The following is a 26,088-nucleotide window of genomic DNA, read 5'->3' on the forward strand; positions in this document are numbered from 1 at the left end:
CATATGACGTTAGTTCAATGTGACAGCTGTATTATATGAGTGCACATGCAATGTTTCTAAAATTGGATAGCCAGCACTGCAACCGCAATTAACGTTTCACGAAAATTATAGGGTCTATTTTAAAAGGATGGCGTCAAGGATGGCGTCATGAAGAACGTTGTCGTATGCTCCCTTTACGCCAAAGAACATGGCAGCAGATAGTCATTTACATGCCTTTTGATACTGGACATATGTGACGAGATCTATAACATTGTCGATCGAACATCGGTGACGGCTAAAACCTGCCGTGGCGTTCGGATATATCTCATAGTATTCCAGGTACCATTCAAGCCTGGCCAAGATCATTCTCTCCATTACCTACCCTACGCAACTTGAAAGTGCGATCAGTTGGTAAGAGGCTATGTCCAGGGGAGATTTGCCAGGCGTGAGAATCGGTACCAAGCTGCTAATCTTCCAATCTTGCGGATCGACGCCAGCTTGCCAGGAATCGTTGAAGATGTTAAGGAGGGCTTCTCGTGTCCGTTTACCAATGCTGCACAGCATACTGTATGAAATGTCATCCGGCCCAGTCGACGACGACGTAATACATAAGACGAGTGCCGCATTGAGCTCCTGTGATGTAAACGGAAAATTCATACGCGGGTCCCGTGAGTGAGGCACATGATTCACTGTATGTGGGCTTGTGTACGTTGTCTGGCCCACGGTCATTGCGCAGAAATCTTCTGCTACCTCAATTTCGTGCCGGCGAAGAAAAAGTGCAAGGGCTTTGAAGGGAAAGAACTGCTCTGGAACAGAACGTAGGCCTCACACAATTCTCCATATCTGAAACAGTGGTTTATGAGGATCTAGCGACGCACAAAATTTCCTCCATCGTTGGGTGTGTAATTTGTCGAGGCGCCATTGTAACTTATTTTGAATGCGCCGGGCTGTTCATTGATCGTCCTTGGAATAGGTGCGTCGGTATCGTCTTTCGGCACGACGGCGGATCACATGAAGTCGCTCCAGCTCGAGGTCAAATTCAGAGTACTTGGAAGAGCATATCATTGTGCGCATAGCCGCATGTGCAGTTTTCTTAATAGCTTGCTGAAGATCAATGGACAGGCCTTCTTCACAAGCATCCTCAAGTTGGACGGACGGACGGATGGACGGACAGACGGACGGACGGACGGACAGACGGACGGATGGACGGACAGATGGACGGATGAACGAATGGATGGATGGATGGATGGATGGATGGATGGATGGATGGATGGATGGATGAATGGATGGATGGATGGATGGATGGATGGATGGATGGACGGACGGACGGACGGACGGACGGACGGACGGACGGACGGACGGACGGACGGACGGACGGACGGATGGATGGATGAATGGATGGATGGATGGATGGATGGATGGATGGATGGATGGATGGACGGACGGACGGACGGACGGACGGACGGACGGACGGACGGATGAATGGATGGATGGATGGATGGATGGATGGATGGATGGATGGATGGATGGATGGATGGATGGATGGATGGATGGATGGATGGATGGATGGATGGACGGACTGACGGACGGACGGACGGACGGATGGATGGATGAATGGATGGATGGATGGATGGATGGATGGATGGATGGATGGATGGATGGATGGATGGATGGATGGATGGATGGATGGATGGATGGATGGATGGATGGATGCTGGATGGATGCGCTCAAAGTCGCCGAAGTTCGCCAAATTCGCATTTAAAACTGACATTGACAGCCTAGACTCGACGAATTCAAGGATCGAAAAATCGGCACCTCAGCAGGGCTCAAACCCTAGCGTTCTGCCTGGCAGTCAGATATTCTACCACAAAGTCATGAGAGGTCGTCACACCGTTTCGTAAAAAGGCACCACGCAGGAGTAAATAAGTAATATTTGCATTTTGGTTGCAGTGCTAGATATATAATTTTATAACAAAGCAATAAACACTACTCGTGTAAACCGATGACGCGGATTTCATGCCAGATTAGCGTCAATTGTGGTTCCAATGCTGACTACACCTTTATAGCAGTCTAATAAACATCACGTTTTTATTTCTATGATTCAGCAAGCTATATTCAAGCGTTTCTAGACCCTGGGGGAATGCACTAACGAACATTACGTGTGATATTCAGGTGCCCGCATCGTAAGGAGCACATTTTTTTATTTCTAAAGACTGCCCCCATGCAGAATAATTTTAATTCAAAAATACACGTACAGGCTTTCTTTATGTATGAAGTCTAGTAGAGAACGTTGGCGGGGTCCACGAAGCCAGCAGTCAAAGCCGAGTGGCCGGCCATGCCTGAGACCTGTTGCGCGGAGGTGACGGCGATGACCTTTTTGTAGACCTGTGCAGGTCCACAGTAAGTGTGAGGTAATTAGATTTCGGATTGGGGCGTCACAAAATGGGCATGATGTGCCATACTGTCCTCGGTACTTTTGCGCCCAAAGGGTGGTCACGGATTGGGTAAGCGAAACCTTAACACGAAGCCTTCGCAACGTAACCTCCTCTCGGCGGGTTGAACCACCAGAGAAGTCTGTTCCACACGGGGATCTATAAGAGCTCGTGTCGCACGTCAGACGCTTTCTCTTTCCCGAAGCATTTGTCCTTGAGCACCCTAAAAAAATGTGGGAGCGGGTGTGGTGTAAGTTGAGAGTGGGTTGTCATCGCTTTGATAATACCGATGTCTGTGCTTTAACATGAGTGCTGACGTTATGTCAGTCAATAAGTTACCCTGTGTAGCCACCGGTAGACGCCCATGAGGCGGAGGTCTGTGGTCAGTTGATCCTCTCGTAATACTTGCGTCGAAGCCACAGAAATTGGCTTACGCTTAAGCATTACGCTTCCAGTAATCGACCAACTGACTTTTACAAGCATAACCATTTCTAGTGCTGGTAGTCTTCAAGTTAGCGGTGGCATCGTTGCCGTTGTCACATTTGAATGATTTCTGGATACGGGAATACGCTTAGGATTTCTACATTTCTTTACTGAGTACTATATCCATGCGCCTCGTAACGTTATGTTCCTTCTAATAGTGTCACGCAGAGAACTCCTTGACGTATACAAGTTCGCATATCACTGAATCTACGGTACGGAGGATCAGCCTAGCTTTTCTTGTTTTCTGGCACTGTTATTGGTAGGGAGTCATCGCGGGCTGAATGTTTTCTACGGCTTGCAGTTCTCATGAAACAAATATTTGATCAGCAGAAGTAAAGTCGGTGCAACTTGAAAATTGGTTGCAGTGCTAGCTATATAATTTTATAACAAAGCAATAAACACTACACGTGTGAACCCATGACGAAAATGTCATGCCAGATTGCCGTCAATTGTGGTTTCAATGCTGACTCCACTTTTGTAGCAGTCTAATAAACATCACGTCTTTATTTCAATTATTAGGCAATCTACATTCAAGCGTTTGTAGACCCCGAATGAATTCAATAACGAACATTATGTGTGATATTCAGGTGGTCGCATCATGAAGAGCACATCTTTTTTTATAATACCCATGTCTGTTCTCTAACATCAGTGCTTACGTTGGGTCAGACAATAAGTTATCCACTATAGCCATCGGTACACGCCCGAGTAGTGGAGATTTGTGGTCTGTCAATCTATCTCGTAATATTTGCGTCGAAGCCGCAGAAATCGGGCTTACGCTTAAGCATTACGCTTCGAGCAATATACGTTATGGACTGATACAAAAATAGCCTTATCTAGTGCAGGTAGTCTTTACGTTAGCGGGGGCATCGTTACGCCACAATAAACAACCAGTTGTCACATTTGAGTGATTTCGAGATACAGAAATACGCGTAGAATTTCTACATTTCTTTACTGGGTACTATTGATTATTTGTGGGATTTAGCGTCTCAAAACCACCATGTGATTATGAGAGACGCCGTAGTGGAGGGTTCTGGAAATTTCGACTACCTCGGGTTCTTTAACGTGCACCTAAATCTGAGTACACGGGCCTACAACATTTCCGCCTCCATAGGAAATGCAGTGAGTACTATGTCCATCCGCCTCGTAATGTTATGCTCCTTCTAATAGTGTCACGTGAAGAACTTCTTGATGTGTACAAGTTGGCATATCACTGAATCCTTGGTACGGAGGATCAGCCTAACTTTTCTTGTTTCCTGGCGCTGTTCTTGGTATTGAGTCTTCTCGGGCTGAATTTTTTCTATGGCTTGCAGTTCTCATGAAACAAATCTTTGATCAGCAGGAAGCATTTTTTCCAGAGTGGTTGCGGGGCACTGCTTGAAGAAGCAATGGACCGTCAAAGTTGAGAAGAAATTGACCAGACTTGAACTTCAGTGGTATCTGTGAAGTAAAACAAAGAAAGCAAAGTCGTTAGTGGGAGCAAGAGGAAGACAATTATCTAACGCGCTGATCTCTATGAGCATGAAAGTGATGTGTGCCTGTCATGTGTGCATGAAGCGTTCGCCTGAAGCACGAACGTTGCATGCAGGAGTTACAAATTTCTCGCAATCTCAAACTAGCTTTCAAGAAAAAAAAAACAATTTTTTTTCTTTGCCACTTTGAACCCCTTGATAACTGAAGCAAGCTCAAGCAGTTAAAGAAAACGACATAATTCATTATTTTTTATTTATGCCAATCCCCCTGAGTGGGTAAGAGCCACAAGAAAGGGTCAAGAAAGCAAGCAAGCAAGTGCTCATTCATAGGTTACGCTACACTTTCTTAGCCGATCCCCCAGTATAGGTATGGGCCATGATATCGCAAAAGCAAATCAAATCAAATAACGTCCTGAAGAGTAGCGTCTTTTTTTTTAGTGTTGTCATGTAACATAACTTGTTGCAGCTTGCAACAAGACAATGTTATGGTATTGGTAAGACAGTGGACCAGCCTTACGTCGTATAGAAACGCAATCAACGGGCCAAGCGGCGAGGAGTTACGCTCAGGTTTACTGAGCTGTGCCATCCCTCTGCTAATGGGTTAAGGAGCGAGCTATTTGTGACATCAAGCAGTATACGTATGTATTCAGAATTACCAGGAGGACGGAAATCCTGCTTTGAAGCTTCAGTAGCTCGTCTTAACCGGTCCCATACAACGGCTCTGGAAGGCACACTACAGTTCGGTGCTACGAGAAGCCCTATCTATTTGCGAGCTGACGAGACCTCAGGAGTGGACGCAATGATCCGCCTAATAGACGTGAGAATAACCGAAGAGGGTGAAGTGCCAGAAGGGAAGGAAATAGAGCTTGGACAAAAAAAAAAGTCAAGAGGAGATCGCCATAGCCTAATCGGGTCTTGGGCGCATCGCCTTTTCAATCACAGGCCTGCGTCAGTTCTCAGTGCATTCCCTAACCATGCCGCCAGGAAACTGACATCAGCCGTTTCAAAGCTCCATGCTTACTGCAAGCGCAGCTGTTAGGTGACCACTGCGCCACAAATATTCCTTTTGCAAATAAGTGAAGGGCTCACTACGCGTCCGTGTAGGGCAGTATGCGAACCTACACAGCTGTTCACTCTGTTGTCGGTTCCGCTCCTTATGCTGATTAAATATGTCGCAGCATTTTGTAACGCATGGCTTTTCGAAACACCCACTCGTTCCTCAATTTACATTATTTGGTACTTAGCACGATTCTACGCTTTTACCACGTGACTCGTAATGCGTTAAGAAGACTCTTCCAGTACATGACATTCATACCCTGTTTTTTTTTTCATTAGAATTTCAACAAGTATTTTGGTTGTGTGGTAGAATACCTGCTTGCCACAGAGGATCGAGGCCCGAGTTTGACCTTCACTCGAACCAGAAAAGTTTTATTATTGATTTTCTTCTCATACTAAATGTTTTTAGTTACAGACAATTTTTCGCTCACTACTGACGACGCCGACGCTGACTCCAACGGCAGCACCTTTGTCTGAATTTCTGGGAAGAAGCTTTTTAACACTATCCAGTTAAAATAGAATACAGCGGATGGAAGAAAAGAGGTGTGGGCTACGTGCTGGTGAGAAAAGGATTACCGAGCTCGTGCACAAATCACCGAGGGGCTCTCTGTGATGAACACAGCAAGCCGACAAAAAACCTACTGGCTATGTGGACCCCAATAGCACCATATAATCAGCTTCTAAAGCTAATGTTTTAAATATCATCACAGGAGGAATGAAAGCAAGATTGGAAATAGTGATGGAAGCTTCTTTGAGGAAGAAGTCGACAGAACTCATTTGAGGGGGACTGGCAGCAAGCAGGACAAAAAAGACAAGAGAATAGACATGGCGGTCTGAAGAATGCTGTATTTTTTATTACGTACAGCCGTCTAACATTAATGGTTCATTCGTTATCGTCAGCAATTCGATCAGCTACAAGCGTATTGTCAAGAGCAACAGCTTTGACACTCTTTGCAAGTTTATACGCTAACTCAAGTGAAAACTCTCACGACTACAATGAACATACATCGCTTTATTAGGTCAAGCTTACAGATACTAGGAACAGCGGTCACGTTTGCTTATTTGCAAAACCTGACCCGTGCGAACCACTAGTTCCAATAAAACAAATTTGCATAGCCAGCTCTCGTTGCTGTTTCGCTAAGTGGTGGCACCGTAGTTCACGAAGCTTTATGAGGCAGCACGGTTTGATACACAAAAACAGAAAAACTAAATTCTTGTGAGCACAACTATCGTCAACAATAAGCGAACCTGCAGGCATCGCACTATAAAACGGCAACTGCAGAAGTCTACGATACACCTCCACAGGCTGATAATAAGAATAGCGCACTACCGGAGGCCTCAAGCTTCACACGTGACCAAACACACCAGCAAAACTTTTACACAGTATCCTTGAATAAAAACAACGTTAGAAAATAAACAATGAAAAGGACAAACGATCCTCTTGAATTCGTCTTACTGCGACGAATTCCTTGTTTTTTGTAGTTTAGTTATGTACCGCCCAGACCATATGAACATGCTACTATTTTGATACATTTTAGTTTTGATGTCACGCATTGATAAATCTTTGAGTGAAGAGTTGTAATGACGGGTTTTCTGGTAGCTTGCGTGTTCACACATTCACAAGTAACAGTTGCTCAATTCTGAACTTCCTTAACGTAGATTCCATAATTTCTCACGCTGTATTTTGCGTCCCTAGATAGTGTTTTCTTACGCTTGACTTCTCTCCTATCCTCCCATTTTTTTTAGCCTTCTCATTTTATGTTTATTATTGTAGTTACGTCCTTGACATGAATTTATATATTGTCGTTTGTGGTCTTTTAGCAATGACCATTTAAATTTATGAGTGTTGCGGGCGTTATAGGGCCGACTGAGCATGAAAATTCAGTAGCACTTGTGTAGGCTGACGTTTAATACGTACCATCGTTTCTGGGCAGGTCTCCAATCTAACGTGCTGAAGCAGACACGCCAGAGTAGCCTTCACCTGAAGGAAGCCGAGGCGCATGCCGACGCAGTTGCGAGGTCCCGCACCGAAAGGCATGTAAGTGAATGGCCTTATAGAATCCTTGTTTTCCGGCATGAACCTGTGGGCAGGAGTAAAGTACAACCGATTAACGTACGTCTTTGGGTGAGTTAGTACTCAGGAAATTTCTAATTGCGTGGTAAGAAACACGAACGGACAAAAAGAAACCTGACAAGCACAAGCGCTCGCTTTATACTCATTTTTAATTAGGAAAGAAAACACTTATGCAATAAAAAACTGAACTGCGCTCAAGAACATTGGACAGCCAACGTGCATGAACTCTAACAGATGACTAAATTAAAAATAAAATGAAAACTAAAAAGCACTATTCTACACAGTTTTCGTATAAGTAAGATAACCAACTTCAAGTAAGATAACCAACTTCAATAGCCACGCTGTTTCAATTTTTTTAATGCACGCTAGAGCAGCGTAATTACGTTAAAAAGAGAAGGCACTCTTACAGGCCGAAATGTGATGATTAAAAATGACGTCACCAGTGAACAAACCACCTTATAACTACGGAACAGATAAGATAACAGTGGCGCGCGCGTACTACGGAAGATAATACTTGCACATTCATGTGTGTGTGTGTGTGTGTGTGTGTGTGTGTGTGTGTGTGTGTGTGTGTGTGTGTGTGTGTGTGTGTGTGTGTGTGTGTGTGTGTGTGTGTGTGTGTGTGTGTGTGTGTGTGTGTGTGTGTGTGTGTGTGTGTGTGTGTGTGTGTGTGTCACGACGACGACGCACCGGTCGGGATTGAAATTTTTTGGTTCAGGAAAGTATTCCGAGTCGTAGTGCATTCCAGCGACAGGAATCTCCACGCACATGCCTGGCTTGAAGTGGATGCCCGCCACCATAGTTTCCTCCGTACAGACCCTCAAGAGTCTGCAGCAGAATGTTAGAAAGATGATTACCGAATGCAATAGATCTTCTTATAAATCATTCTGTCGTTCAGGCTGTTTGAATGCATTTATAGGTATGACATGCTTTCTTATTGCACGTAAGTTCGGGAGTGGGAAACATGGGCATCAAAATAATAACAATGATGAAAAAAACGATAGTCACTCTGCGGTCCTTTCTTGTTCTAATATAGAAGTTCAAAACAAGTGCTCTAAATGTAATACGGGGAACATGAGCGGTGGCTGAGCTACTAAAAATTGAATGCCAGCGCACCCCTCAAAAGAGGGGGTTATGTATATCAGTACAGAAATGACGACACTGCCTTTTGGCACACACCCAAATAAAAATAAACAACCACTTTTCTAGTGGAGCAGGCTGGCATTCACTTTCGCGGACCTTGGCCACAGCTCACGTGCTCCATTTTACTTTTGGCACACCCAAACAGCTGTTTTGCTACGCCATTTTATTTTGTGACCTTCCTCAGCTTCATTTCATTTAAAGCTATTTTATATAATCAAATGACCCACTATGACCTAATACTTCGAATAAAGTGTTGTCGAACCTTGAAACTGTGGCACACATCTAAGTAAGTACTGTTGAGAAGTGCCTGCTATGCGTCTTTAAAGGAGTCCTGCAACACGTTTTCGAATAGCCGCCCCGACTAAAGTGCCGCAGTGAGAGAGAATGAGGTTGAGGAAAGTAAAAGATGCAACTTCTGCAGCCCCAGCTGAGAGCACGGCTCTGCAGGGAGGGATGCCCCAGTGTAAGGTAGCCTACCGGGCTCAGCTCTGGTGAACCTCCCCACCTTTCCCTTCTCTCTCTCACCAAGCGATCTCACTCCTCGGCCCACGCATCATCATTCACTTTGCGGACAGGCCGTGTTTATAACTGCACACCACGTTTTGAATTGATTTGTGGGGTCTAACGTCCCAAAAGCACGATATGATTATGAGAGACGCCGTAGTGGAGGACTCCGGAAATGTCGACCACTTGGGTTTCTTTAACGTGCACCCAAATCTGAGCACACAGGCCTACAGCATTTTCGCCTCCATGAAAAATGCAATCACACCACTTCTTCACTCCTTCACATGCTTGAGTGGTCAATGACACGAATGATTTTCATTAACACCAACCGATGTCACTGCTTCGACCACTATTCTTCCTTAACTTCGGGGATATGCCGCGATTTCCGGCGATAACGTCAATGAAGTTTCAGAACATTTATTGTCCGCGGGGTATTATAGCCCATTGCGAGGAATGCTTACGAATGCCAGGAGAATTGGGCAAGATTTAGTTTATTTAGCTGACTCAGAATTTATTGCGAATTCTAAGCTGCGTGCTGCACTATGATATTTGGCTTGCGTGTTCTCGGGAGCCTGGACTACCGATCGGCCGCACTTTATTACCAAGCTCGAAAAGCGTTGCGGTGCTCCTTTAAGGCACCACGCGCACCTGCGCAGCTGTGCACATTGGTGGTGGTGTTGCTGGTAATGACGATTATTTTTGCCTATGTGCTTTGTGATGGGTGAACCTTTGAAACACCCCCTCATTGCGCGATTCCCATGTATTCATGCCTGGTGCATTGTGCGTTTCTACGCTTCCACTGTGTATCGTTTCATGCGTTACAAAGACTCCTGCCACTGCATGACATTCATATAGAGTCCTTTTCCCAGTCAGTTTCAAGCGATGGTCTGCTCTGAATCAAAAGAAACATGGAAGAAGCAACGACGTTCTTATGCGGTAGAACGCCTTCTTGCCACGCAGGTAGGCCAGATTGTGTTATGATTTGAGCCGACGCTTTCTATATCCGAAGGATTTCTTTGCTTACTCCAGGCACTTTGAACATCTATCTATCTATCTATCTATCTATCTATCTATCTATCTATCTATCTATCTATCTATCTATCTATCTATCTATCTATCTATCTATCTATCTATATATATATATCTATCTATCTATCTATCATCTTACGTATGGTGCTTTCTTGATCACACCAAGAAATTGGGCTAAACCAAAATTTATTGGAGGGTAAGATGGTTTTGCAAATACAACTTGCCGGTCATGACACGAATAATTTAACAAATCTATCACGCACGTGGTCAAACACTCTCCACCAGTCAGTGGCACATACCTGCGGGTGAGTATGTGCTACTGGTATGCGGGTATGGGCCACAGGTGATTGGCAGTTTATATATACGCCTGAACGGTGACAACAGAAGCGGGCAATTTTAACGCGGGAGCGTTAAGAAGAAACTGACATCGGCAGCGTTGATCCGATGAATCCTAAGAATAAATGTCAGGGTCCCAGCAGGAATCTAACCGCAGTATTCAGCGTGGTAATCAATTATTCTACTGCAGAGCCACGCCAGGTCTCGGAACTACTTTTCAAATAGACCCTAATCTTCTTGAAACGTCATTTGTGGTTGCAAGGTTGGCTATCCAATTTTATAAACATTAAATATGTACTCCTTTAATACAACCGTCACGTCAGGTAATATGAGTTGCCAGGTGCCATTCGCTGAAGTTGATTTATGTACAGGGCTACCATCCTTGCGAGCACCATGGCTTCATATCAGCTTACCGTTTTTGATGTTGCGAGTATCCATGTAACTGTTGGCACTGTTACGCAACTGTACACAACTGGTTGTATAAAACATACGCAGCTAATTAAGGTATGTCACTGCATGCAATTGCGCATATCTATAGCGCTACTTTGTAATGTTTCGCAGAATAAAAAAATTAAAACACAGTCACCTTCCATCCGTATGTTTCGCATAATGTCGATTCCCAAGGCGCGTCGGATCTGCTGATTTTTTCTGCCATTCACTTGCATGTTTCTCAATTTTTCACTCCCAACAAATAAGACCGACATCGGAATATCTGCAACACGAGTTCTTCAAGGCTATTGCGTCAATATGAACCAGCTGTGTGGCATGCGCTAAGCATGCACTGAAAGAATAAATCATGCTCTATAACTAAATGGACACGCCCCGCCACGGTGGTCTAGTGACTAAGGTACTCGTGACCCGCAGGTCACGAGATCGAGTCCCGGCGGCAGCGGCTGTATTTTCAATGGAGGCGAAAATGCTGAGGCCAGTGGGCTCAGATTTGGGTGCACGTTAATAAAGAACCACAGGGGGTCGAAATTTCCGGAGCCCTTCACTACGGCGTCTCTCCAGATCATGTGGTGGTTTTGGGACGTTAAACCCCACATATGAATCAATAAATCAATAAAATAAATGGGCAGGCGTGTAATCATGACTGAGTGATCAGGTTTTCGATTCTCTCTTTACGTTAAACAAGTACGTATCGCGGTCTTAAACAACAGTTGGAGTGAGATCTTCCTATAGTCTTTTGTTATTCGTATTTTTATGCTCTGTAGCATGGCATATACTCAGGCATAGCTTATCATAATTACGTGTTTTCTTCTCTTCGCATGGTAAAGCCGTGAAACCATGCAAGCACACTGACTGAGATAATTATGACGACGCTTACATAGAATCGGGAATGCAAAGTCTCATGGCCTCCTTGATGCAAGCGTCGAGATACTGCACCTCCTGCAGAGAATTGTATGTCAGCCCACCCTGAAAGCAAGAGAGATGCCAGTTAGTGTATACCTGTGTATGTTCCATACATGGCAGGTCTTAAGCAGTATTAGCTTGCCCACACTTCCTATTGTTTTAACGCGATAGCGGTATAAAGAGCTCGTTTCGCAGATATTTCGGCGTCGGTGTCGGCGTCGTTAGTTGTGAGTGAAAAATGATCATCTTTGCGCCACCAAAAAATCGAGGAAGATGCAAATAAAAAAATAAAAAAACCGAAGGTCTAAATGAGAGATTGATTCCGGGTCGTTTGTGTGGCGAACAGGCGTTCTCCCACATAGCCAGGTCCTCTATTGTGAATGCAGTGAAAAATAACTTCCTCTTTTTGGAAATGTAGTGAAAGTAACTTCTATGCTTTATAAACGCTCGCGTTCTGTATACATGATCCACAATACAAGATGAAATATTTCTGCAAGAATTCGTCCTACAAACGCGCATGGCCACTGGGCGCCGGAACATGGGATTATCATAACGACTTTGTAGCTCAAAGCCAGACACCCACTACAAAGGGCACTCACGTTACTACTCATTTAAGGGCACGTAGTTGGTGCATAGCGATTTCGAAAATATATCATACACTAAGTGTTCGAAGTACGCCCTAAGAATGGAATAGCGCTATCGCGTTAAGCTCTGAAAGGCGAAGCTTGAAAGTCTCCCAATTTAGTTGTCTCTGCGTTTCTCTTCCTTTCTTTTTATCGTATGTCGTTCTTTCAGCCATACCATTGCAAATATATGGTCCCCATAAATAATTGTTCTTCCAGCGTGCCTGCATAGTCATGTAGTAACCACCGTTGTCTTCTCACAGCGTGAGCCTGGGTTCGCAGCCCACGTCACGGAATAATTTATATTGTATTTGTTTGTTGCGATCCCCTTCGTTACTTCTCTTCTCTTCCACCTTTCTTTCCCCCTGCGCATTGCTAGACGACGCATAGTGACGTCATTGCTACGTGAGGTTTTCGTGCGAACGCTTGACGGCCCAACCATCATCTAAAATGCTTCACAGTTAAAGCTGCTCTGGCACTGATATTTTAGCTGTGTGACATCAAGGTTGTATTCATTCCATACCTTTGCAAGTGCCTTGTCTACCTCTGCAATGACTTTGTCTTGACTTTCAGGATTAAGGGCCAGGTAGTAAGCGGTAACGGCGAGGGCGTTAGACACACTGTCCACTCCAGCCATGAAGAACAATATAATTTGGGCGGTCATTCCATCCAGTGACATTTCTGAAAAACATGTTTACAACCTAACATATAATGTGCGCCCCGCCCCCTGTACTGCAGTGCGCCTGTCCTTCACCTGTGCAGCAGCAGAACAGTTATTAGCAATTTCCGTTCGAACCATAAGCACTTTTTCGCTAATAATGCAAATACTGCGCTTATTATCAATTGAACGTTTCTTGTTAAAATGTTACGCTTGGTTGAGAAGTGAAATCAGAGTCTTTATGAACTCAGCTAAAACGTTAAAATTTTCGACCGAAAACGAGCGAAATGAGCATGTGTGTGTGTACGTCTACGTTATATCCTTGAAATACGTTAAAGGTCCTGCCGTCATGTAAATAGACGACTGCATTTAGTGGGAAATTTATTAAAACTGTGCCTGGGTGAGACGATGGTCGTTGTTGGCGGAGCTTACATTTATTCTTAGGCTGTAACCGACTTTAGGGCCTCGGCTTCTCATCGAGCTATCTGATGTGACGTGATCGCGCTTGCTGTGAAGCGCTCAACGACAGTCAACAACAGCAGTCATAACAAGGCTAGCAATGCCCCAACAATGGTTAAAATTAACAAATGTTTAAATTATTGATTTAACGGAAAGGACAAAAATAAATCGCAATGATTTGCTTTAAATCAGCAAAAAGTATCAGAAACATGGGCCTGACTCCGGTAGAGGGCGAGAGATGGCGCCACCACTACGCCAAGCGACTGAATAACTTTCCCTGTGCGCCACCTCGGCGTCGGCACAGCTTCGCTGCATCGCTACGTGACTATCTCTTCTAGGGGATACAACTTCACAAAACTCGCTGAAAACTACATCTCAGCTACTGTGAGAAATATAGAAAATGAGGTAAAGGCTGGCGATCAGCAAAATTATAACATCTGATTTGAAGGTTGAAAGGATAATGACAGCATCTTCTGCGCCGTGCAGCGCAGCAGCCAGCCCCACACAGAAGTGGCTTCTGCACCGCATGAAAGTGACGTCACTTTAAAAATTATTACCTAAAGCTAGTTATATGTGTGAACTATTCTTGTTTAATGCATTAAACCTACAAAAATTTTACTAAACAGGTGTTTAACGAGTCAATTAGCTTAGGTTTGTTATTTAAATACATATTACAAGTATTTTGAATACAGGGGGCGCCATGGGCGCTGCGGCTGCGAAAAGTAAACACTGCGAGATGGTAGCCGCCTGCGATGTGTGTAGAAGGTGAAAACTCCGATGAAATCGTGGCCATAGCCTAGGCCACTCCCAAGGAGGACTGGAGTGTCGTCGCTACTTCATGTGAATGCTGGATGCTTAGTAGAACCTGGTGGTTTGAGCTAGCGTAGCCGTCCTTCGCGCCGCAGCTTCATTTGAGTGTGTGCGCCATAAAGTTTCGCAGTATGATGTGCGGATTACAGTTGTTGGACGTACTGCATTTTCTAGATTGCAATGCCAAGCGTGGTGTTGTCAAACGTGAAAGTGTTCTTGCTGCCGAGTTTTGCTTGTCGCGAAGGACAAGGTCGACGATGAAATAAATACTTTCGCACAGTTCACGTGTGACTGACTGGACGCACATGCATCAAACCTCAGTGCGTCGGCGAAGTGTTCAACCGATGGATGGAAACTACTTTATTGTAATGTTCTTACGAAGCCTGTGATCTCCGAAGGCTAGAGCTACTGCATTGCCGGCTGTTTTGTCAAGTGCGAACACGTACGGCCGTTCTCATCCGTTGCTACGTGAATGCTCCCGTGCTGTCACAGGGCGTGCGTGTTATTCAGCAAGGCAGACAAGCAGTTGATGGGCTAACGCCGTCGGCACTTGCCCTTGGGCATCGTTTATCAAGTGCTGATCGCCTAGAACATTGCGATAACACGTCAGTATTTTTAAAAAAGAGGCCTGCCGGTTACCTCGTCAGGTGATGGTACACTGAGCGACATAAAAAAAAAGTTGCCCGAGACTACGTTGCAGTGCACCTTTCTGTCATCAAAACTTTGATAAACCGTGGAAATCAACATTCCTGACACCTGTGCAGAAGAAATCACTGCACCCAGCTGTATTCAAGTTTTTTGTGTCGTTTTGCATCTCGCTGATTAAGAGCACTAATTCGCAAAACACTTTATCATAATAAATATAGTCAATCTGGCAAGAGTCTTCGAAGATCCAATATTAAAGGGCCTGTGAACGGGACCACCACCAGCAGCAAGTCGGGCTGATGAGGAGGCGAAAATGTTAATACAATACATGTGTGAATAAAAAAAGAGAAAGTGTCGATAAGTGCAATGAGACTAGAACCACCAACCCAACTAGTTGATGTGTTTCTTTAACCAACTACGCCACAGCTGCCGATCAGTTTGAGGTGGCAAACAAGCCGGTTTTGTATTGTTGTCACGCTAAACCTAACTAACATTTTTTGTTCACTTTTTCCTTTGGACGTAATTTTAATGGCTTTTATCGTTATGTCTAGATGTACCGCTAGACACTCCCGGCTATTCAAACAAAGCGCCTAACCGAAAAATGCATGACGTCACTTCCATGCGGCGCAGCAGCCGTTTCTATGTGGGGGTGGCTCGTGCGCCGCGCGGCGCAGCAGTCTCTGCCTAATTGGGCGATGGTGCACGAACCACTTTCACATTCCGTTTAGGAAAACGCAAGTTTAATCAACAATAAAGGGGAAACGTTCTGGAGAAATATCAGTAAAAAAAGCAAAACCTGTAGTTTGTATTCCTACCTTGAAAAAAAAAACACTTATATGGTAGTACACTTGAGCCACATTGCAATCATCATAATTAAAACAAAGGAAAGGTAATTATATACAACATATGGCTGCTGCACGTTGCAGGGTTCAGCCCACTTGGAGAGGGTTACGACAGTTCTTCAGTGGCCTTGAAAGTCATTGACCTGGAGAAGACAGTGCTAGCAGTACAATAGGCGATGGTCACGATTTTAACAAACTGGGACTTCTGAAGCCACTTGCTGCTGCTTGTACTATAGAAAGTCTCCATCGTTCCGCAAGTAGTGCAGCGTGTCCTATTTTGAGACTAGCAAAACTTACTCTTTATTTCGGATCTCTCGGACTTTTTCGCTGCGTCGTATTCCCAGTTGTAGTCAGCATTCATAAAAACCTGAAGAAAGTCGTCTTCTTCCTGCAAACAGATAAGTTATAAGCTTGAGGGACGGTGCCAAAATGTTCAGTGATACTCCGGCAGGAGAAACAAATTTCGTGTACCGCCGCGCAGAAATGTTATAGGGGTACTAAAGGAAACTATTACGTCAACGTTGATTGTTGAAATAGCGGTCCAGAAACCTTGTATAGTTAATTTTGTGCCAAGGAAGCGGTTGTTTTGAAATAAAATGACGCTTTAGTGGTCCCGATTGGTTAGCGCACTTTTATTACCCGCCTCAAGTGGAACGTGTCAAGCACTGTTGCCGTGCACAACGTTGTCCGGCTTTAGTGCGCGGCCGCCTACACTAGTAGCCGCAGAATGAAAGCAGGGGGAGCCACAGCAGCAACAATGGCCATTGAACGATTTTCTGCCATTGGCCTCCAGATGGCAGGCTTGCCTGGTTCAACAGGTAGTAGTACATCAACAGGCCCAGATGGCATTCCGATTAGGCTGATAAAGACATTAGGTCCGAAGTCTAAGCAGGCTTTGAGGGAGGCAGTGAGCAAAATAATAAACGATGGTGAAGTTCCCGATGGATGGAAACTTAGCAGGATGAGCATGATCTATAAAGGAAAGGGGGACAAAGCTGACATAAACAACTACCGTCCTATAACAGTGACATCAGTGGTCTACAGGCTGGCGATGCAGATTATAAAGGAAAGACTGCAGGCATAGATAGAAGATGAGGGGGTGCTAAGGGAACTGCAGAATGGGTTTCGGAAATACAGGAGGTTGAAAGACAATCTGTTCTCCCTGACGCAGTGCATCGAAATAGCAGAAAAGGAACACAGGCCCCTGTGGCTAGCATTCTTGGATATCAAGAGAGCGTACGATAGCGTGGATCAAGAGGAATTCTGGGGAATATTGGACACACTAGGCGTGGACCATGTAGTCACTAATCTTTTAAAGGGTATCTATAAAGGTAACAAGGTAGTTATAAAGAGGGAAAAACAGGTATCCAAGCCTGCAGAGGTAAAACGGGGGCTTAGACAGGGGTGCCCCCTGTCACCCTTATTATTCATGATGTACCTACAAGGATTAGAGGCAAAATTAGAGGGAAGTGGACTGGGCTTCAACCTCTCTTTAGTCAAACAAGGAAAACTTATTGATCAGGCACTACCAGCCTTAATGTACGCAGATGATATAGTGCTAATGGCCAACAACAAGGAAGATTTGCAGAGATTGATGGACATCTGCGGTAATGAGGGAGATAGGTTAGATTTTAGACTCAGTGAGAAAAAATTAGCAGTCATGATTTTCAATGACAACGAAGGTAGTGAGCTTAGGATACAGGAGGTCACGCTAGAGATAACAGATAAATACAAATATCTGGGCGTATGGATAAGCAATGGGACCGAGTACCTGAGGGAACACGAAATATACGTGACGACTAAAGGTAACAGGAATGCAGCAGTGATAAAAAATAGGGCACTGTGGATTTACAATAGGTATGATGTTGTGAGAGGAATATGGAAAAGGGTCATGGTTCCTGGGCGGACGTTCGCCAATGCGGTCTTGTGCATGAGATCAGAAGTTCAAGCAGGATTAGAAATTAAGTAAGGTGGAATAGGTAGGCTTGCTTTAGGAGCTCACGGGAATCCACCAAATCAGGGAGCACAAGGTGATATGGGATGGACATCATTTGAGGGCAGGGAAGCCAGCAGCAAGATAAATTTTTAGAAGCGATTGAGAGAAATGGGGGAGGAGCGTTGGGCTAAGAAGGTATTCAGCTACTTGTGCATGAAGAATATCGGTACAAAATGGAGGAAGTGAACCAGGAAGTTGACGGGGGGACTTGGAAAGCAGCAGGTGGCCAAACAAAAAAGAACTATCGGTTAAGAAGAAAGTGAAGGAAACGGAGACTTACATGTGGAGGATGGGCATGATTAAGAAGTCCGCACTAGAGATCTATCGAACTTTTAAGCAGGAAATAGCCAAGGAAAGGATCTATGATAATACTCGGGGTAGTTCTCTACTGTTTGAGGCCAGGACGGGAGTATTGCGAACAAAGACATATCGGGCCAAATACGAAGGGGTAGACACGGTATGCAGTGCGTGTGGAGAGGAAGAAAAAACTGCCGAACACTTGATAATATTCTGTTAAAGGCTTCACCCTATAGTTCAGGATGATGGCGCAGAGTTTTTCAAAGCGCTGAGGTTTAGGGACCGGGAGGGCAAAATAGACTTGAAGCAAGTAGACTTAACTAGAAGGAGGTTATCTGATTGGTGGCTAAAGTCAAGGCACGAATGAAAATTAAACTCTTCACTGCAAAGTACGAATCCTCAAACTCACTTTTTAAGGAAAAAAAATAAATATAGTTTTGGGTTCATTAAGTATTACGGCTTGGTGACGCTAGCCACCGCCCGATCTAAAGGGTACAGCCATATCCATCCATCCATCCACAGGGCCCCGCTTGGTGGCACGATCTGTCATGTTTAACAAGGCGCAAATTGAACTATTGAACCACTCTCGCCCTTCTACATAGTAAGATCCGGCGGCTCTTTTAGATGCGAAGCAGCTCTTTGACTAGCCTGTTCAACGCTGTCCCTCCGTCCACACCACTCCCGTAGCCACAAGTGTAGCGGTGCCAAGTAGTTCTCATCCTTATGGCAGTGCGCGGTGATGTCTCTCTCCCTCGCCTGCCACGTGTCAGTGCTCTCCCTTGCTTTACCCTTTCCACCACTCGCAATGCTCGAGCCCACTCCTTACATGGGCATCATATCATCCTATCACCCGCGCCACCTCTCTCCATCTGTCGGCGAGAAGAAGAGGCGAGCTCTCGAGAATCTCGCGGTGCCGACAACGTGGACAGTGCGCCGCTGCTTGCCACGCGATCACGCCGACGTGCGGGGCGCCATCGTGGTATGCTTCCCGCGAGAGTGCGCGTACCTTTCGCGGCCGTTGCCGGCGTTGCGAGCGTTAGCGAAGCCGATCACGTTCACAAATGACGACGTCAACACCGACGAGGCGTGAGCCAGGGAAGCCGAACGCACGCGTCGGCAGTGGAAGACCAGCGACACCTACGAGGTGCTAGTTAAGAACAACGATCGCATTCGAGAATGCAGATGGCGCGTGAGTAACACCGACGAGACATGAGGCAAGGAAGCCAAGCGCAAGCGTTTTCAACGCGTCTCTCCTCCCGGGTCTTTGTGTTTTAAACAAACGTTTACTCGAGTAAACGCTACATCGAGTTTCCCTTCAAACCGTTCTTCCAGCACCCGCGTCGACGCCCCTTTCAACCGGATTAACGCCATGCACTCTGCTGCTGCCTCGCATCTCATCAGGGTTCTCTTGCGGGGAGATGGCCTATAGTTTTAGGGGCGAAGCTCCTTATAGCGGCACCCGCTCGTCCCTCGTAGCCGTTGTAGTATGTAACAAGTATAACATTTTCACCTTCAAGGTGGTGCCAGTGAGAGATTTCTTCTGTGCGTTGTTGAACAATAAAAATAGTGCCCAATGTACATCCCCCTGGCTGCTAATAGGGAATGAGAGACAGGAGCATTCAACTTTTAGTTACCGCGCACGCAGCGATCTCCTTTAGCAGCCATTGGCTTGTACATTGAGCACTATCTGACAAGAAAGGGTTGCTACGTTATACTCGCTGGGTGTAACCTCCTTAGTTTTAGTAAGGTTTAGCGAGCGTTGGGCCGCAGTACCATGTATAAAGTGAACTAGGATATACCATGAACTCGAGGGGGTTAAAGGTGGGAAGTAGACCCGAAGCGCAAGCCGTAGGAAAGTGTGCGTGTGCCACCTCTCGTTTAGTTTTTGGAATGTCCGTTGGATGGCGGTGCTTCTATATGGGGAATATATAATGAAAAGATGCGAGATGGTGGTACTTGGAGTGTTGAATAGATGGACGAACGGACACACAGACAGATGCGTGGATGGGCGCATGAACGGACGCCGGGGCGGATGCATGGACGAACGCAAAAACGGACGCACGAACAGACGTAGGCACGGACGGGCGGATGGACGCATGGACGGTCACACAGACGGACGCATGGACAGACGGAAGCAAGAACAAATGGACGGACGAATTCTTCACCGCCACTCTCCATCATTCACTCCGTGGATATGCTGCCATTTTTTTTATGCCTGGCTTGATTCTGTGCTTCTGCTATGATGTGTTCCATGCGTTAAAGAGATTTCTTCCACTACATGACATTAATATGATGCGTTTTTTTTGTTCTGTCCTCAGCCGTATAAAGAAATAATGCGGGTTTGTGCAAAAACACCTGCTTTCTGCACAAAAAGCCTGAATTCTGTTTTCACTCAGACCCAAAAATTTTCACTCCGTGGATATGCTATGCTGCCAATTTTTTTTCAAGGATCGAACAAAAACGAACAAGCAGCATTTTATTACGTCTTTTGCACGGAAGGTTCTTTATTTAGTGCTGCTAGTTCGATTACTAGCGGTGAATTTTATGTGGTACCTCTCACGTAATCGGGATGATTGTGCAATTGTCCTACGCGTAGCGCATCTGTTCTTGTGCATTCGCCTTAACTTCTTGGTAAATCGGGCACTGCTGTTCATAATGTTGTTGTTTAAGACGTTGTCATACATTGAGCTTTCACATTCATGTAAACTGTTATTTAACTTGAGTTTCCCTTTAAGGACACAACCCACGCGGAAGAAAAAAAAAGAAGGGGGCAGGATACAGAATCAACATGCAGCTGATTTTATTTGAAAATAAAGTATTTCTTTTTATAAACGTGAAGACATGTGCGCAGTTGCGATTGCACCAGATAATGGCGAACAATACCTAATTTAGGTCATCAGATATCGGAAAATTGTGTTTCTGCCTCACGCACGCTGACCGGCGTGTCACTGAGACGCACATCTTATTTCACATTGATAAAATTTAACATTGATTCTAGAAAGTGTATCACACTAGCTAACGCACTCATGCAATAAAACACCAATTACCGGCTATATGATTAGAAAGAAGCACTTGCACCGAACTATATATACGAAAATGATCCTGTTCTTCTATTCTCCATTCATTTATTCCATATGCTGCAAAGCGAATCGACACTTGTCTGGCTAATCTCCCTGCCCCTCTCTTTAATTGATCTGTGCCTTTCGCTTCCTCAATATTTAACTTCCTGCCGCGTCTCAGTGTTTAACACTCGCCGTTAGGGGCACGCCGAAAAGAGACGCGTGCGCGCGTCCCCCGTGTACACCCGACCACTAGCCGCCGGAAGAGGCAGGGCGCGTAAGTTATCAGAAGCAACTATCTTTTCGTTTATGATTAACGTGCACGGATTTCCTCCTCAATTGAGAGGATTGCGCGCGTGCCGCTTCTCTAAAGCGGCCGTGGAGGTGGCTACCTACGACTACGACTACCTACATCGCGGACTCACGACCCATGGCATAGGGAGATTCGCCACCAGGACGTCCCTACATAGTTGTGGTAACCGTTTAGTAAGCTCCACCTTGTATTTCCTGTCGCTAAGCCTCCTATTCTACAGCTCATGAACAGTCTAGAAACGTACTGCTATCTGTGAGAATGGCTATGGTTTTAGGTCGGGTGACAGAGCACCAAACGTGATGCAGCGTAAAAAAAATTGTTTTGTGGTTCACAACTTTACCTTGTTCTTCGACTTCCTGTCTTCAATTACGTGTGACACAAATGCCTTGAATACATCGGTACTTGACTTCGGAGGATAATCGGGCTGCAAAGCCTTGTACAAAGTTGGCATGAGAACTGCGAAGAAGTTGGAAATAACATTGCAATATCTCTTATTCGACAATTGACCAATTCTTCACAAGTTGTATAGCAAAACTATATATATATATATGTATATTGTCACGTGCGTCCCACGAAAAAGCCGAAGGCGACAGCGCATACGCGCATCTGCACGCTTTTATGCAGAACGCAACAACGAGAAAGACGAGGAACTCTCTTTCGCGCGCGGTTAATAAAAAGACCGACCCGCTGCTATTTTCTCAGCGTCTTCAAGTACGACCTCTGTCTTGACGTCGTGACACTGGTGGAGGTGCTGGGGCCTGATACCTGATGCAAGAAAGCGTTGTTTGGGACCGTACACCCAGTCCGGAGCCTCAACATCTTGTTGCGACTCCAGTACACCGATTCAGCCGACGCCTACTTGGCGTAAGTCCAGAACTCTTGACGGCATCTCCTGTTACCAACATGGCGGCCCCTTCAACGTCTGCGAATCTTCCTCCGGCCCAGACGACTCGCCCTTACCAGGTAACTTTTGAGACGCCTCGTGTTCCCGAAGTCTTCCGTGGAGAACCCTATGAAGATGTCGAGGACTGGCTCGACCAGTTCGAGTGGACCACTGTGGTGAATCTTTGGAGCGTGCAAGAAAAACTTGGCCGTGCCTACTTCGCAATGGAAATTAGCGCTCGCACATGGTACGAGAACAGGGAGCCTACTTTCCAAACCTGGGACAATTTCCGCCAAAAGCTTCTCGAGACGTTCCTGAGTGCGGACCGACGGGATCTCGCACAACAGATGATTGAAGCCCGCATGCAAAAGCCGAACGAAAGCGTCGCCATGTTCGCTGAGGATATGGCCCGTCTATTTCGCCGGGCTGACCCCGACATGCCCGAGGCAAGGAAAGTTCGTCACCTGATGCGGGGAGTTAAGGAACCGCTTTTCGCCGGCCGTTTACGAAATCCGCCAACAACAGTGGACGAATTCATCAAAGAGGCGACTGTCATTGAGCGGGCGCTCCGGCAACGATGCCGCCACTTTGACCGCCTGCCCGACCAAACACCTGTTGGTGCCGCCGCTCAAAACGCTGTCGTTTCCGAAAACTCTTTACGGCAAATCATTCGACAAATCCTGTGGGAAGAGCTTCGGGCCCTCGGCCTTCCGTCTACCGATCCCCCAGTTGCTTCTGTTGCAGAAATCGTGCGCCAGGAACTATGGCAAGCCTTTTCATCACCGGCGCCACCACCCGAACCACGTCCACTGACCTATGCCGATGCCGTCCGCCGTCATCCGCCTGCCCCAGAAGAAGCACCCTTTCAGCCACGGCCCGTTACCTTGTCGTGGTGGCAGCGGGAACCTGTGCGGCGACCACGAGTACGTCGGACCGACTTGTGGCGCACTGCCGACCATCGACCCCTTTGTTTCCACTGCGGCGAACCAGGTCACATCTCGCGCTACGGCCGTCATCGAGAAACCCGGTTTGGAAACTGTTCTCGGCCCGCTTCCTTTTATTCTGAAGACCCTCGTGACCATGGTGCTGATCAGCTGCCGACCAATCAAGCGTCTTTACCAAGTCATCGCTGGCGGTCTCCCTCACCTGCACGAGGTCAGAATTCCCCGAATCGCCAAAGATATGCGGACGCCGTCAGAAACCGCTCCCCAAGCCCGTGCCAGGGAAACTAACTGCCGCGACCTCCGGGGGCAAGGTTGCCGATCGCCGAGACGCCAAAAAGACCCCATTGCCTCTACGCAAAGAAGGCGTGACGACGGTGATGACGAAGACGACGACAACCATGAGTACTAATGCCAATGAATTTGTACGTGCCGACCTCAGCGTTATTATAGACGGACACAACGTAACAGCACTGGTTGACACTGGTGCTGACTTCTCTATTATGCGACAAGAGCTCGCCGACCACCTTAAGAAGGTTAAGACGCCGTGGAGTGGGCCGAGCATAAGGAGTGCTGGTGGGCAGCTAATGACGCCAACCGGTTAATGCACCGTTCGGCTCGTAATCCATGATTCGAACTTCGTCGCCACTTTTGTCATTTTATCGGACTGTTGTAAAGAGTGGATTTAGAGTATGGATTTTCTGTGAGAGTACGGTGCCGTCAACAATCCAGAACGTATCGTCACCTTTTCCGCCCATCCTTAGTTGGACGCCACCACTGAAGAACAACTGCAACGTTTACGTGTAGCCGATGATGTGATGCTCCTGCCGAGATCTTGCTGCCTTGTGTCGGTGTTATGCGAACGGCCGTGCCGTAATGAGGTGATAGCGGAGCGAATAGACACTCTGTTGCTTACGCAAGGTGCTTCAATAGCGAGAGGCGTTCTGGCACTAATTGATGGGCGGGCAGAAAGCTCATCACCAATTCCAGCAACGAGCGTCGTCACATCCAGAAGGGCACCGCGATTGCCTACTACGACTACGTGGACCAAGTCAGAGATTGCTTCGCTTTGCAACCGCACGAGGCGACCATCCCAGCCTCGAGACCTTTGTCTGTCAACATTTGCTCAACCCTGTCAGCCTCCGATAAACAGCGCCTACTAGAGCTGATACACCAGTTCAAAAATTGTTTTTCGTGCACGTCGAAAATCAAGCAAACACCACTGACCCGGCACCGAATCATCGTTGAAGAAAATACGAGACCGATCCGTCAAAACCCATACCGTGTGGCTCCGAAAGAACGGGAGGAGATCCAAAAGCAAGTTCAGAAGATGCTCCAAGATGACGTAATACAGCCTTCCAAGAGTCCCTGGGCATCCCCCGTGGTATTGGTTAAAAAGAAAGACGGCAGCTTGCGTTTCTGTATAGATTACCGCAAGTTAAACCAAGTAACGAAGAAAGACGTCTACCCACTCCCACGCATAGATGACTCTCTTGATCGTCTGCGGCATGCACGCTATTTCTCATCGATGGACCTGCGAAGTGGCTATTGGCAAATAGAGGTCGACGAGAGAGACCGTGAGAAAACTGCTTTCGTGACGCCCGACGGTCTTTATGAATTAAGAGTGCTTCCATTCGGGTTATGCTCAGCGCCAGCCACTTTTCAGCGTTTAATGGACACTGTGCTATCAGGACTGATGTGGCAGACATGCTTGGTCAACCTAGACGACGTTGTCGTCTTCTCAGCTACATTCGAGGAACACCTAAGTCGATTATTCGCAGTTCTACAAGCTATACGTTTGGCTGGCCTGACTTTAGAGTCAGAGAAGTGCCATTTCGGTTTCAGTGAACTTTGCTTCTTAGGCCACGTAGTCAGCCACGAAGGTGTTCGACCTGACCCGGGCAAAATCGACGCTGTCACAAAGTTTTCCGCACCGCATGACAAAAGAGCAGTGAGACGCTTCTCAGGCCTCTGCGCTTATTACCGACGATTCATCGCCAACTTTTCGTCTATTGCGGCACCTCTGACGCGGCTCACACGAGAGGATGTCCCCTTTCTTTGGAGCGAAAAGGAACAAACAGCGTTCAACGAATTACGCCAACACCTCCAAACACCACCGGTTCTTGCGCACTTTGACCAGGAAGCGCCAACAGCACTTCACACCGACGCAAGCAATGTAGGCCTGGGCGCCGTACTGATACAATGGCAAGATAACTCCGAGAAAGTTTGCCTATGCCAGCAGAGCTCTTTCTCGCACGGAAGAGAACTACTCAACTACCGAGAAAGAGTGCCTCGCCGTGGTTTGGGCGGTTCTCAAATTTCGACCGTATCTGTACGGCCGCTCATTCAAGGTCGTCAGTGATCGCCACTCGCTTTGCTGGCTAACTAACTTGAAAGACCCATCCGGCCGTTTAGCGCGCTGGAGCCTTCGGCTTCAGGAGTTTGATATGACCATTATTTATAAATCAGGGAAAAAGCACACTGACGCAGACTGTCTCTCGCGGTCACCCGTCGAGCCTGCCGCTATTAATGACGAGTCTATGGACGCCGCATTCTTGGGAGTCATCGACGCGGCCACTATTTCACAAGAGCAGCGCAGTGACCCTGACCTGCTTTCGCTTATCGATTTCTTAGAACGACGACGGGAAGGCGTGCCGCGACTTTTGGGAGAGGAGTGCCATCTTTTTGTTTAAGGAACGATGTC

General features: G+C 46.4%; 1 protein-coding gene across 2 annotated transcripts in view; it reads right to left on the bottom strand.

Moving 5' to 3' along the window:
* Window positions 1-3,367: 3,367 nt before the first annotated feature.
* LOC119161207 (cytochrome P450 3A41-like) overlaps window positions 3,368-26,088 on the bottom strand; it is a 52,106-nt gene continuing 29,385 nt past the window's right edge. The window contains exons 8-14 of one of the 2 annotated variants that reach the window (XM_075889648.1): window positions 21,901-22,016; window positions 16,193-16,283; window positions 13,005-13,162; window positions 11,833-11,921; window positions 8,184-8,321; window positions 7,338-7,500; window positions 3,368-4,331 (exon numbers count right to left, since the gene is read on the bottom strand). In XM_075889648.1, coding sequence (XP_075745763.1) covers window positions 4,227-4,331; window positions 7,338-7,500; window positions 8,184-8,321; window positions 11,833-11,921; window positions 13,005-13,162; window positions 16,193-16,283; window positions 21,901-22,016 — 860 coding nt within the window. In that variant the 3' untranslated portion in view covers window positions 3,368-4,226. The remainder of the gene's footprint in view (window positions 4,332-7,337; window positions 7,501-8,183; window positions 8,322-11,832; window positions 11,922-13,004; window positions 13,163-16,192; window positions 16,284-21,900; window positions 22,017-26,088) is intronic. The other variant, XM_075889649.1, reaches the window with a different exon arrangement.

Source organism: Rhipicephalus microplus, chromosome 3, assembly GCF_043290135.1.
Source record: "Rhipicephalus microplus isolate Deutch F79 chromosome 3, USDA_Rmic, whole genome shotgun sequence".
NCBI classification, from domain to species: domain Eukaryota; kingdom Metazoa; phylum Arthropoda; class Arachnida; order Ixodida; family Ixodidae; genus Rhipicephalus; species Rhipicephalus microplus.